Here is a 14014-nt window from a genome sequence, read left to right as displayed (position 1 = left end):
CTGAAAGCTCCACGCTTCAGCATCACCTCCAAACAAGTCTTCAAATTAATAGACCTTTTAAAAAAAAGATATGTACACATATGTACAAAAACCAAACTTCAACTTTTATTGTTTTGTCAAACAACACACATCCAAAACATGCAAACATAAAACCCAAACCAAAACAGTGCAGCGCCCAGGTTCTCTGAACAGAAACAAGTCTACGGACCCGACGTCGGATTAGGAGACCCGTTGGGTCAATGCCACTACGAAAACAAGGCAGAACTGGGTCAAGTAAAATAAAGCGTGTGACATGCACCAAATACCAAATGTTCACCTTCAACCATACAAAGATACTCTTTCAGTGTATAAATTTCACAGAAAACAAATGCAGTGCACTTACAGAATACACATATATACATTTATAAAAGCCTCATTGTTCGCTCTTACAATGACAGCAAAGTACTTTGTGCAAATTCCCCCGCGAGTGGATTAAAACCCACCTGGAGAAACCAAAAGTATAAAGTGAACCATGTACAGTAAATGATTTCCCCCAAAGAAGCAAGCAGAGAGCACTTTTCAATCCCGCCCTTCATTTTCAAAGTGGATTAAAACAGCCTTACTCTGTATTTCCTTCCGAATGAGAGTTGATTGACTAGTAAAGGGGGAAAATAAAGGAACGATGGCGGATTGTACTTGTGGTGCGACCCGTTTGGGAGAACCACCCGGTCACAGGACGAGCCGGCTTAGAGACGCAACACACGGACCATGGGTCCTACGCTGCTACGTGCAAAGTCTGCACGCCGCCGAAATGAGACAAAACTGCTGTTCATTTACAGCCTCAATTGACAACCAATTAAATAGAATAGGGAACAAAATGAATGAGTGCTTGAAATTTATGGAATGACCATGTGCCCTTATACTGTACCAGACAAGTTAATTAAATCTCGTAATCAAAAGGGAGCACTGAATTGGAATTAGTCACATTTTGCGCCAACTTCTCAAACTACAAGATTGTTGCAATACACATATATATATTTATAAATGTACCTTTGACATACACAGAGCCTTTGCAGAGGCTAAAAAAGCCCCAACTAACCAAACGTATAATATAATTCCAAAAAATAAATATAACATAAATAGGCACAAAAGGGTGAGCTTAAAAGTCTTTTTTTTCTTTTGTATATAAAAAACAAACAAAATCCAGCTGGTATGGCGAGGGTTTTTTTTTTCTCTTCCTGTGTGACTGTCACTGTGATCCGTGTGGGTTAAAAGCGGTCTGACCACACGACAGCGGTCCACACCAGTCGCGGTCAAAGTGTTAAAGTGGAGAGCTCCTGCAGCCTGGTGTTAAAATTGGTATCAAAAATTGAGGGAGGGGAAAAAGAGGGAAGCGCATCATTCAGGAAACAGTGAGAGAAGCTAGTTTGCCTCCAGCCACCCGGAACATCAAGATGTCATCGCGTCTGCATTGTGACTCACTGTAGCGTGCATCTGAAGAAGGGATGGGGGGACAGAACACACTCACTTAAGAACAATTCTCTCTTTAATTACATACTCAAGCAATATTAGTCGATTTTAAAAGGCGCGTTGGCCAGGTGAAAACTACCTGCGGGAGTAAAAGCAGGGAACGGGCAACCGTGAGCGAAGGAGCCGCAACAGTGGACATAAAGTATCTGCACTGATGGCGAGGCACATTGCTGCCTGGACCCTTCCCGACTGAAGAACAAAATCACTAATACCCACTAACATCAGTTTTGTCTTCAGAAGGAACGGTTCTATTGGCTCCAGCAAAGAGGAGAACAAGACAAGCTGATTTTCTAACCTTTTTGGGGCGCTTTTTGATTTGCTCTAATCATTGTTCAGAATTCTTTTTTTTCTTTTTTTTTTAAATCACCCTGTTTTGCCATGACGAACCAGAAAATAAATCAGGCATAAATTGTATAATATGAGTGCAATGAGATATGGGTCCAATGTCCCATTTTGAGCAGGATTCAAACACATGGTGGAAAGACGATACTTCTGTCTCCCTGTATGAGGGCACTTTGTGTGAAGTAATGCTTACCTGGCAGGGGGCTCAGTGGCTACAATACAGTCATCATAGTCTGGACTCCACAGTCAACAAAGCTCTGGAAGAACACATTAACGTAACAAAAAGATGATTGAAAACATTTTTTTAAGACGTCAAAAAGCTGTCATAAAACAGGCTCTCAAAAAAGTTGTTCATTTTAAGAACTCTTCGTTGGTGCACAATCCATTTTTCAGGATATAAATGGTGGCTATCCGACACCCTCCAGTGGCCTGCATGAACATTGCAGTTTAAGCACATTTCGCAGCGCCCCAACAGTAATCAAAAGCAAGTAAAATATACAGTTGTAAAATTCCTTGGATTTGTTAAGTCTACATGAGCATTTCACCCCACTGGCCTCACAAAAATTTCAAATGAGAAGTGATTTGCTGCATGACTTTATAACATTTACATCTACTCCCATTCCTATTAAATGTAGTCACTTGATTGACAGGCTGTGTACTCTGGTCCGCTATCTAGTGAGGGGGAGTGTTCTCTTGGTGTGTGTGTGTGTGTGTAGGAGTGGGGGGGGGAGGTCAACGGTAAAACAGATGGCGACAGACAAAGCGAGATACACCTATATGGGAGCTCGGGGGGGGGGGGGGGTGAAGTGTGGGGCAAGCAAGGACAGGTCTCAGCATGGCTGAACCCTTCATCTCACATTCAGCAGAATATATGCCAAGCCTCTGAGACCTCGCACGGGATGCTGTTAACTAATTAGCATACTGTGTGAGTGTACCTGGTAGGCGTAAGCATTCTGTGCGTAGTTTAACGGCATCTGTGGGATCATGACCCCTCCGAAGTTTGAGTAAGAGTACGGCTGGAAAACAGAGACAGAAGGAACACATTAAACCTCAGTACAAAGAAGTACATTTATGAAGAAAGCAGTGCTAAGAGAGGTTGAAACATATACATATGTATATGATATTTCATATCATGCAATCGATTGAGAGCCGGCTGCAATAAGCGTTTCTCATGCAAGTGTCCTCGCAAGGATTACAATTCCTCTGCTAATAGTTCTGACAGATGCTATTTTCTGAATAATTCACCAAGTAGGATATTATTAGCAGTTACATTGATCATGGTGGAGCCAACTTTATGTTGCGATATCTTTTCTATTAATTGAAACTAAATTGACAGATCGTTCTCCACCTTGCACTTCTATTCTTGGCTGTGATAATGACCTAAGTTACCGTAAGAAAATTTCAATTTTACAGTAGCAAAGTGTGTGTGTGTGTGTGTGTCTGTGTGTAGTGGGGCAGCATTACAATATGCCACACACACAGAGCATAAACTTGGCTCAACAACTGTAGATTTTTTTCTTCCTGCATGCTAAAATGCCTGATTGTAATACCTGATTGTAAGGGCTTCCCCCATTGAGGACAGCCGAAGGTTGTGGCATACCCCCTCCCATGGGTGAACAGCAGCCGCAGTAGAAGTACTGAGTGGGGCTTATCCAGGGAGCAGGGCCAACCAGACGGGACGGCATGGAACCTGGATGAAAAACATGAACCACACTTGACATTACGATTGGAAAATAGATTTAGTGGCGAGATCTTATATTCTCGCTGGCAGCCAATCAAGTTAGTGCATTAGAATACATACGGGAGGTCCTTTCTTTCATGATGGCAGGACCCAGCTTGAGCTTCCGACCCTTAAAACTGATCTGTTGCTATGGTAAAAATGAGAACAGAAAATATTACTCCCAGTTGGAGAAAACAAAAAAACAATAGATCGGCAGTCGCACATCCACTTACCTCAATGATTGACTGAATGTTGACGTCTTCGTTGAAGTACACAAACCCGTACCTTCAAAAGACAAAGAAAAATACTGAATACCAATAGCCAAAAGGAATATATGTATGAAAAAAGTTCATGAATATTCATAAACCTGAAATGCAAATCAACAGCCACCCCAGTTCACACCCCCACACTGTCACACAAGCTAAAACGAGTTTTACACAAGTTAACAGAAATATTCATGTTTCGTTGCATTGTTTTTCCATTTTCTCACCCTTTGCAGATCCCTCCACGATATGTGATAATTTTTACTTCCTTAACGGCTCCATATCTTGCAAAGAAGTCCCGCATTTCATTTTCATCCACCTGAAATTGGATGAAATGAATGGCAAAAGTGAAAATCTGGATTTTAGTTGCTATACTGGACCACTTCCCTTAGTATACGCTGAAAAGGAAACGCACAGCAGTGCACTCAACAACGAGCAGTTCAACTAAGAACCAAGAATACGTTGAAACATTCAATGGCGCAACGGAATTGCAATTCTAATTTATAGTGAAATAAAGAGTTTCAAATGGATTATACTTTTTAGGATTCGGATATATTTTACACGAATCAAATTGCACCCGATCTTACCTTCATGTCGATCCCACCAACAAAGAGGGCGTTGGGGGTCAGTTTGCCTTCGGGAAGAATGAAGCCATTCGACAACTTCACGGACGGGGACGTCTGGTTGCTGCTCCGGGGCTTTTGGGCATCCTAACGACATTATTTTTTGATTAACGAGTCGCGTGGCAGGAAAACGTCACAACAAACTTTCAAAATGTTCCAAGGACTGCCATTCAAATAATACACGGAGGGGGGGGGGGGAGGGGGATTAATCCCTATCGAATGTAGCATTGCGCCATGAGGAGCCCCCTATTGGCCGGGGAGCAATAGCATGAATGCTAGGTGATCATGCTAAGTTACATTTTAGGCGGACTTCAACGAGCTAACCTCTTATGTTTGACGATGGAGCAGAAAAACTGTTCAGGAAACAGCAAGTTGTCGACAGACAGTCAATATTAGTTAGTGATAGGTAATATTAAATGTAGCTTCCCCAACCGATTTTAGCTACTAGCAGCTAGTGCGCCATTTTCTGATCTCAAGGCGAAGGTTGCTAGTTAGCTGACGTTAGCTAGCGAACACTAATGTTAGCATCGTAATTTAGCTACTCAGCAAATGGCTTCAATTAAACAAAGCAATATATGGCTTTTCGTATAACGGTGTATTACAGTCGGTATTTAAAGTTTCGCTGAAACTTACCATTTCTAAAATAGTTTAAAAATAACGAGTTAGCCGGATACACTTCAGTGCAAGCTACTGCGCTTCTTCTGCACAACAACAACCGCCGCCGCCTCTCAATGGCCGGAACCACGCCTAGTGCACATGACTAAGCTAACTTCCTATCAAACAATAGAAGTCGGATTTAAGTTAAAATGAGCCGTTATTTCTGTCGTTACATTTTTTTTTCTCAGCTACATTAATATTTATTCCAAAAGATGTAATAGAAAGTATTTCAAGGCAAGTCATTGTCCTGAACAATGCATGCATAATTCCCATCACAATTGCCCCGTCGCAAATGAAACATTACACCGGACTATACATATATACCTCCAATCAAACTATATCCTTGCTCCTCAACTATGATATATTGATAAATTGTGATCCAAAACACCGGAGAGTACATTTATGATTGAAATGTTAGCTGAAGGTGAACCCACAAAAACCAAGACGACTTCAATCACTGTTTTAATCGAGTACCTCGTGATTATTTGTGTAAATTCTACAATACGTGGCATTCTTGCGGCCAAAGGAATAGGCTAAACACCAACTAGAGGCAGTATTGTACATATTTTGAATTTTCTTTATTTTCGTATTGTATTGTATTTTCTGGTTGGGCGAGGCCCCGCCCACTCCACGGTTCGACTTCTCAGAAGACGACACGGCGGTAGTGTTACCATGGAGATCCCGCTGGGCGAGATCAACCGTCTTTAGGTTTTTCAAAACGTTGAGCCGGTCGGACTCACCTGCCCACAAGGACAACGTTTGCTTCTAGCGGACACCGCAAACCTTTGAGCTACGGTTTAACGCTAAGCAGGTAACGGCAACTTAACGTTAGCTCATACAAAGCTTGTATAAAATGTAAATTAAATGTAATTTGGAAATCAAAGTCAGTGGTTACACAGGTGGCAACGTTAGAAGGGTTGTTTATTGTCATTATACAACACAGTGTTTGTTTGTTGTAACCCTCACTATACCTTTGGCTGAACTACAGAAGGAGGATGACCCGATCTTCAATATGAGTCAGAGCAGAGCACATCCTTTCCCCCCACCCCTGCCCTTGGATTGTAGTGCAGAAGCATTAAAAGTGTATCATGTAAGAATATCTTTCGCTGTATTATTAGGCTTTACAGAAACCAGCTAAACACATTGACCTGCATGGTACGGTACGTCACCTTAACATTCAAGTTGTTGTTTTTCCCCCAGACCCTCCAGAAGCACAGGCATCACCCACCCATTCTCCAGGACAATTCTCAGACACTAGCAGCTCCCTTTAAGGAGCTAAGTCACCACCGTACTCCCAGTGAATCTATTGGAAATAACTACAGTCCCCGGGCTCAGGGGCTAAAGATTAACAAACTCCAGCACATCCCTATTAGTAAATCCTTGGCAAAACCAGTAGGGCCTTCATGTTCCTCTAATATCAAGCCCAGGTCTGTTTGACATTGTCTACATTTGCAATGTTCTTTCCTTAAAAAAAAATATTGCTTTTTAATCAAAAATCTGCCCTGCAAATGTATTTTGGATCTTAATCAGGCTTTTAGCATCAATCCCATCTGGAAGGAGCCAATCAATAACACCAAGTACAAGGTCATTATGCCCTCAAAGCAACACACTTCAGCAATAGCTTCTCTCTCGTGTTCTTTTTCCTGAAGCACTTTATCTGATTTGTTTACGCTTTCACACGGATACATCTTCTCTTGCTTCACTCTCACAAAGGCGAAAGTCTAAATCAAGGAACATTTTTACTTCCAGGTGCCGACCCATGAGTCCTCAGGAGCAGTTGGACATCTTACACAGGGAAGAGGAGACGATGAGGGCCATGCAGACAGAACCCACGGAGAGAGACCTCGAAGCAAGTAGCAATTCATTCTGTAATGAACTGGTTAGGTGCTGATTAGAGTCTTTCGATTCACCTTTTTTGACACATAATTAATTTTAACTTTTCTCCCACAGAGGTACACATACTATATCGCTAATGGTGTCCCCAGCTCTTTGCTGGCAACCCAGCCACTTCAGCAGATGATGAACATCATGCGCCAGCTGCCTCCTGAAACTGAGGATAGTAATATACAAGTCAAGATTATGAGGGAAAACATGAAAGAAGAGGTCACAAGAGACTATTGCTTCACTCTCAGGAAGAGCATAGGTAGAAAACAATATGTATAACTATGAATATTTAATGACATGATAACTTCATTTGGACAACAAACTTAGAACTCGGCTTCAGCTGTTATAACACAACACGAACAATAAGGATTCCTTAAATTTCTTTAATCATGATGATCATGTGGGTTTGAAAAATCCATCTCTCTAGTTGGTGCTCGTGTTGATTGCACTTGCCTTGAAAATGACACGCGACCATTCTGTTCATTCTATCTGTCTTTGACGTGGTTCCATCATAGTGGACTACATTCTAATGGACCCATCCGAGTGCCAGAGGCTGTCCATATGCAGCATCCCCAAGCCTTTTCCCAGGAGGGTGATCCGCGGGCCAGTGCCTTGGCACACTAGTTACAGGAAGGTCTACACGTGGCAAAACCAACATCTGTTTACTGTCAGTCAAATAATGATCCTATTACAGGATATCTGGCTGAGCAGGTAATAGAAGTGTGCCTTAGACATTCTGTGAAAGCTAGATTATATCTACCATATTCATTCAAATCCTACTGAATAATCTGATCATCAGCTTCCTTAATGTTCTGGTGATGTGGCAATATTATATATAACGAAATGAGGATTAAAAATATGTGATTTATAATATCACAAAAAACAATAATTCTGCCTTTTTAGCAGAACTCTTTGTATGTATTTATGTGTCTTTTTGTATGCATCAAATATTCTTTATTACATTTTTGTTTATGTAGAAGCAAATCGAATAGACACAAGCTAAAATCGACATGCACAATTTTTTTTCAGCTTCTCCTCTTTGAGATTTGTTGGACTGGAAGACCTTTTCTCCACCGGCCTCCCCCTCCTGCCATCTGAGTTTGAAGAGTTTGTCCAGAGACAGTGCCAAACCACAAGAGATGAACTGGTCCAAAAGTGAGTACTGCCAACATGCCAGATTGTCTCAAATCAGTGAGACCACGTCGTGGTGTCCAGACTTAATTATGTGGCATGTCCTTTCTGCAGTATACACAACCGAGAGAGCTAATCCTGTTGTAGGTGCAGTCTCACGTTACCGCTGTGTCCACTTTGTCTGACCCGGACAGGCTTTAAGGGGATTGCTTTACACACGGCCTCACTTAAGGATTCTATTGCATCCTCTTGTTGAATAGCTGGTGTAACCACACAGCATCCCTGTAGGACGACTGGCTGCATGACAAAAATATGAGCCACTGTAACGCATAGGAGCTCGCTTCTGTTTGTTAATTTCCGTTTTAGCAATTCTCACCTACTTGCATACTATTGCTCTGGTATGTCAGTCTCCAATGCCATGCCTCTGTGTCTCTACGGGGTTGGGTTAACGGTAATGAGAACTAGGGCATGAATAAAGCAAAAAATAACTGCAGAAACTTGTGCAGTCAGTGAAGCTTTTATTGAGTGGCCACCAGGGATTTGAAAAAGAAAACTGTGCAGAAAGCACTTTAGGTATTTTATTGTCACCCATGCTCTTGAAAGCAGATCATGATTACAGCCGAAAGACCATTTATGTGTTAAATGAAATGAGATAAAAACAAATAAACAGCTCAAACTGAACTCCCAATCCTCTTCTTTCAGTTGGCTGCCTCACTGTGCTTCAATCATTGACACTTCCCAGGCCCTGTGGTTGCCCCTCACACACGAGGGGGAGCAGGAGGCTCTGGTTATTGTCAAGGAGTTCTTCAGCTGTGTGGCTGCTCTCATGTCAATGCAGCTCCGAAGCTTGGTTGTAGAATCACTACAGGACCTGTTGTATATCTTCACTAAACATGAGGTTTGGTCCACATTTGTGGTGGATACATTCTCTTCTTAACTCGCCACGATGGTCTTAGAAATGGTTAGAGAGCCAAAATCTGCTCTTACCTTCGGTCTGTGTTCTTCAGGACGGCAATGACTTTGGCGAGGTGTTTGATGAGATGAAGTACATTCAGTCTGAGGTGCTGCAGGTTGAGCTGCAGGTGAAGGAGCCTCACATTGACTTCAGTCCAAGCCTTCAGGAATGTTGGGAGTTCATCCACAGAGGATTCATGCAAATCATCAAAAGTGCCGAGAAGATCCCAAGGGTACAGTATTCCCTAAGCATTTGATTAACTATATTTTATCACACATTACACAGTGCTGTTTCAGTTTTTGAGCAACAACCAATATGAAACCAACTGAAATACTTTGGCCAGGTGGAATTCAACCTCTTTCTTGATATAACAAACCTTTACATACGGACTGTCAGCGTTGATGAGCCGCTGGTTACAAACATTATCAACAAAGCCAAAGACATTTTCCACAAGAACGTCGTGGGACCTAAGAAGTAATGACACACGTTGTATTCATGCCTTTCATCCATTCAGGTGTTGAGGCGCTGCTAACACCTCATCTCTTCCTTCAGGTATTTGAGCGTGTATCAGAAATACAGCAATCTACTGGACCATACAGCAATACAGGAAATCTCATCTTTTCTCAATGACAGACAGTCGTTAGAAGGATTTAGAGATGTAATTGAACCTTTCCATCTCAAATCTTTTGTTTTCGATTGGTCTTTGCTGTCTAAGTCCTCTCTCCCTTTTCAATCCTCAGAAAATTGAGAGCTTTAATCACTTACGGCAGGAGATTGCCTCACTGCATGTCACGGTGCCCTTGTCCATGTTCTGTCTGCATGCTGGCAAGCTGAATGATGACCTGTGTGGCCGTGCTGAGAGACTGAAAGACAAGATCATCATGTTTGAAATGAAGGAACACCGAGAGCTTAATGAGGGGTGAGGTGAAACTCTCCGCATCCTTAAACTTTTCAATGAATTCAACATTTTTTTCGTTTAAACAGCCAATTGCTAAAATTTTAAGAGAGAATGTCAACCATTATTTTCCAGGATATGTCGGAAGTATGAGGAAATTACCGAGACCATCAGAAGCACTCCAGAAACCACAGAGGAGTTGGTGTCTCTAAACCAGTATATCAACATAACCAGTAATGTGACCACTCGCAAGCTGATGGATGAGATTGATGAGGCAAGATTCCACCTGAGCTTCCTCCTGGACTACGCCACTCTACCCCGTATGAGAAACCTCTCATGTCATTAACAATTACAGTTCAAATAAAACCACCAAATGCAATTTTCACCAATTCAGGAGATACAATACACTATCTCAATGGGGCTATTTATTTAATCTTATTCTAGCTGATGACTTGAAGCTGAATGCCTGTGTTTACCATTGGCCCAATAACATCCTGACTGAGCTGGAAGACAGCAGGATTCATCTGGCCACCATGAAAGAACAGGCTCAGGACTTTCTGCAAAACAGGTTTATGAACACTTTTCACGCTCTGTCTCACACGACTGTTGACACCCACAGCTGAAAGTGATGTCTCCCAAAGGTTGGTCCCTCCTCTTTACATGAGATTCAAAGAGCACCCACCATTGCAGCACATTCAAACTATTATTTTGAATTGGAAACTGTTTGATTATCTCAGGGTATTAGAATTTAACCGGAGGCTGAAGTATTTGGACAAGGAGATACGGGCCTTTGAGAAGAAGGATGTGATGAACATGGAGGAGATAAAGACCAACGTGAGAAATCTCACTCAAATCACTGCCAACCTGGAGGCTGCTGTCACCGAACAAGAGGTAAAAGATACGCATATGGTTATGCTTTCGGTTTCAAAGCTAAGATATCTGAGCCATATGGAATATTGTCATACCCCTGGTATTCTACAGAGTATCAACAATGAGCAGAATTTGTTGGAGATGGAACAGAGACAGTACCCTTTGCTCCAAACTCTGATAGATGGCAAACTGCCATATGAACGGCTCTGGACCACAGCACTAAACTTTCAGACCATGTCAGAAGAGTGGATGAATGGTAAGAGAAGCACGCTGCCAAAATAACACCCATTTTTTTTCAGTTCCTCATAACGACCGTGTGACTATTTTTCAACAAAGTGCAAGGCTAGGAGGCCCAGCTGGTTTCATATTGTGGTCCTCTGTATCATTAACTCCTTAAAGGTCCTTTCCTTTACCTGGATGCTGAGAAGATCTCCGATGACCTTGACATGATGTGGAGAACCATGCTTGAACTGACTGAGTCTTTCCTGGATCGTCTTGGGCCATATCGGGTGGCCAAAATCTTCAAAGGAAAAATGGAGGAGTTCAAGCAGCACCTCCCCATCCTGAGGACCATCTGTAACCCCGCCATCAGAGACCGCCACTGGGAGGCGGTCAGCTGAATTTTTTCACGTTTTTGTCTCATTAGATTGTCTGATTGAAATGCTGTGTCAGATTCACTTCGGGGGGGGGGGACCGGGTAATGTCAATAATGCACGACACCTTTCGTCCGTGTACAGATTAGCGACGTCGTGGGCTTTGCGGTCAAATCGGATGCGAGCCGCTCGCTGCTGGACATGTTGGACCTGGGGCTTTCCAAATTCTCTGATAAGTAGGACACTGACGTTACACTGTGTAGGGATACATGCAGGGAGTAAAAGTGACCTTGGAAATGTTTACCGATATCAGAAGGTGATGTTGCCATGCCTCCAGAGGCCTCAAGGTTGTTTGGAATCGATTACAATTAGATTTTTCAATGGTCAAAATCACAAGATCACAAAATAATTAATTTATCAATTATGAAAATATCCCACAAATGTCTAACAGGATTAAATTGTTGACATCTTGTCCAGTTGTGGATTTAGCCCGCAACATGACTGGAAGGGCGGAGGCAAACGACCTCCAGGCGGTCATTCTAGTTTGACCTCTGTCCTAGGTTGGAAGAGATCGGAGCGTCTGCTAGTAATGAGGACTCTCTGGAAAAATCCATGGAGAAGATGATGAGTGAATGGGCCGAGCTCCGGCTCTCCTTCATCCCTCACGGAGATACAGTACGAGAACCACATATGTGATCACAGACTCTCACAGTGGACAGACCTACAAGTGGGCTGTCTTTGTAACTGTTGTAAATGTTACAAGAAAATTGACATCCACTTGTGTTAAATGCATTTTATACTTCATCACAGGGTACACATATTCTGTCGGAGGTGGATGACATCCAAGTGCTTCTTGATGACCACGTTATTAAGACACAGACTATGAGAAGTTCGCCTTTCATCAAGCCAATAGAGACCGATTGTAAGGTAGGACACGACAACGCAAGTCACTGATGTTGGCTTCTATTGGATTGTTGACGCATTTTGCAAACTACACTTACAATACTCTACTTTTATCCATGAGACACAACACAGAGCTTGTTGTTGCAATATTTCCGATACTCTCCCCATTACGTCTCTACCCAGCATTGGGAAGAGAAGTTGCTGAGTATGCAGGCCATTCTAGACTCCATGTTGAAGTGTCAAGCTGCTTGGCTCCGCCTTGAGCCCATCTTCAGCTCCGAGGACATTGTGGCCCAGATGCCTGAGGAGGGACGCAAGTTTTCCGTTGTGGACAGCTACTGGAAGCACGTCATCGCCACGGCGGTAAGATTCACTTGAAGCAGAACTTGACTTGTTGAGTCTCACACACAATGCTTCACCATGGTGCCTTTGTGATGCCCACTGGTCCAGGTTAAGGATACACATGTGCTGGTGGCTACAGGTCAACCTAACATGCTGCAACGGCTACAGGAGTCCAACGTGTTTCTAGATGACATCCAAAAAGGCCTCCATACCTACCAGGAGAAGGAGAGGCTCTAATGCCACTGGTGCTATCCCTAATACTCATATTTATATTTGTTTTGACGTGCAGTAAGTCCGGACACTAAATTACTCCCTATGGAGGTTAAAAAATTGACTCGTGTTGTGGATTCTTTACGCTGATTTAACTTCTGGTTGACTGACAAGTGTCATGATGGTTGGATTCTATACATCTGTATATGTTGTCTTTGCTATGAAAAAACATGTTTTCTATTTGGCTCTTTTATTTCAAAATGGGTGATTTTTCATTTGATAATACGGTCAAAATGAGATCATAACAACTGTGTCATTATTTGCTCTCTCAACCAGCAGTGGGTTCTGGTGGCAAACACTAGGTGGCAGTCAAGGCAAACCAGTATTCTACTGGTCTCGGCCAAAATGGTTGTGATAAGTGTAGCTCTGCATCCCTGATTGCTGGGTGTGTGATTTAATGCCCTTCTCCCCATACGGGCCAGGCTGCAAATCCCCAAGGAGCCTTTTCACGACAGACCTAATTACACAACACTTAAGTAAAGGGAATGTGTTTACTTTAAAAACCCCAGCGGTAGTTTCACATACTCAACCCCACCACTTTGGATCAGAGGGTTTGGGAGTCTTAATGTCAGCGCTGCTCGAAGCACTCTGCAGTCGGCCCTTGTGGGTTCAAACTTAATTCGTCAGTCGTCGGAATCCAGCTGCTGCATGAACGGCCTAACTAGACCAGGCCAGACAATAGTGCAACATTAAAACTATATTGTTGGATGCAGCTGATGGAAGCTCATGTCCCAGATGGTTCTATACGTTCAATGGTGTGTTGAAGTTGCACAAAGTCAACATCCCGAGGATCAACAGTAAGTAAGGGACCCTCCAAAGTCTCCTCTAGTTATAGTGTTCTCAAAACAGTGTGTCCTTCTCTGTCCTCAAGCCAAATCTTAAACTCCCCCAGAGAGAGCTTGTGATCATTTCCATATAAAGACAATGAGAAAACGGAAGTAGCAGGGGAAGCAGAACCCTGACATGTTCTCGTTCACGGCTCTGTTTACTCTCTATCACAAATAATTACTTTAGTTCTCTGAGCGAGGACGCCCGGGCTGCAGCTTTTATTGGACTC

At 42.7% G+C, this 14014-nt stretch overlaps 3 protein-coding genes across 3 annotated transcripts; 2 read left to right on the top strand and 1 right to left on the bottom strand.

The window, feature by feature from the left end:
• Nucleotides 1–104: 104 nt before the first annotated feature.
• Nucleotides 105–5229, bottom strand: dazl (deleted in azoospermia-like). The gene is made up of 9 exons (XM_037474529.2): nucleotides 5091–5229; nucleotides 4422–4544; nucleotides 4062–4153; nucleotides 3805–3856; nucleotides 3653–3719; nucleotides 3402–3541; nucleotides 2787–2867; nucleotides 2045–2108; nucleotides 105–1473 (listed from the first exon to the last, which is right to left on the bottom strand). The coding sequence occupies exons 1-8, from the start codon at nucleotides 5091–5093 to the stop codon at nucleotides 2064–2066; spliced, it is 603 nt and encodes a 200-aa protein (XP_037330426.1). The 5' UTR covers nucleotides 5094–5229; the 3' UTR covers nucleotides 105–1473; nucleotides 2045–2063.
• A 1037-nt stretch (nucleotides 5230–6266) lies between these two features.
• Nucleotides 6267–10602, top strand: LOC134107159 (dynein axonemal heavy chain 3-like). The gene is made up of 10 exons (XM_062558645.1): nucleotides 6267–6541; nucleotides 6864–6963; nucleotides 7065–7257; nucleotides 7514–7709; nucleotides 8832–9027; nucleotides 9137–9321; nucleotides 9637–9742; nucleotides 9825–10003; nucleotides 10115–10299; nucleotides 10424–10602. The coding sequence occupies exons 1-10, from the start codon at nucleotides 6267–6269 to the stop codon at nucleotides 10600–10602; spliced, it is 1794 nt and encodes a 597-aa protein (XP_062414629.1).
• Nucleotides 10603–11733: 1131 nt separating this feature from the next.
• Nucleotides 11734–12981, top strand: LOC119219362 (dynein axonemal heavy chain 3-like). Its single transcript, XM_037474539.2, has 4 exons — nucleotides 11734–12117; nucleotides 12253–12369; nucleotides 12529–12708; nucleotides 12796–12981. The coding sequence occupies exons 1-4, from the start codon at nucleotides 12055–12057 to the stop codon at nucleotides 12922–12924; spliced, it is 489 nt and encodes a 162-aa protein (XP_037330436.2). The 5' UTR covers nucleotides 11734–12054; the 3' UTR covers nucleotides 12925–12981.
• The last annotated feature ends 1033 nt before the right edge of the window (nucleotides 12982–14014 follow it).

Source organism: Pungitius pungitius, chromosome 17 (assembly GCF_949316345.1).
Source record: "Pungitius pungitius chromosome 17, fPunPun2.1, whole genome shotgun sequence".
NCBI classification, from domain to species: domain Eukaryota; kingdom Metazoa; phylum Chordata; class Actinopteri; order Perciformes; family Gasterosteidae; genus Pungitius; species Pungitius pungitius.
Note: the sequence above shows the minus strand (reverse complement) of the source record. Positions and strands in the feature narration are given on the sequence as shown.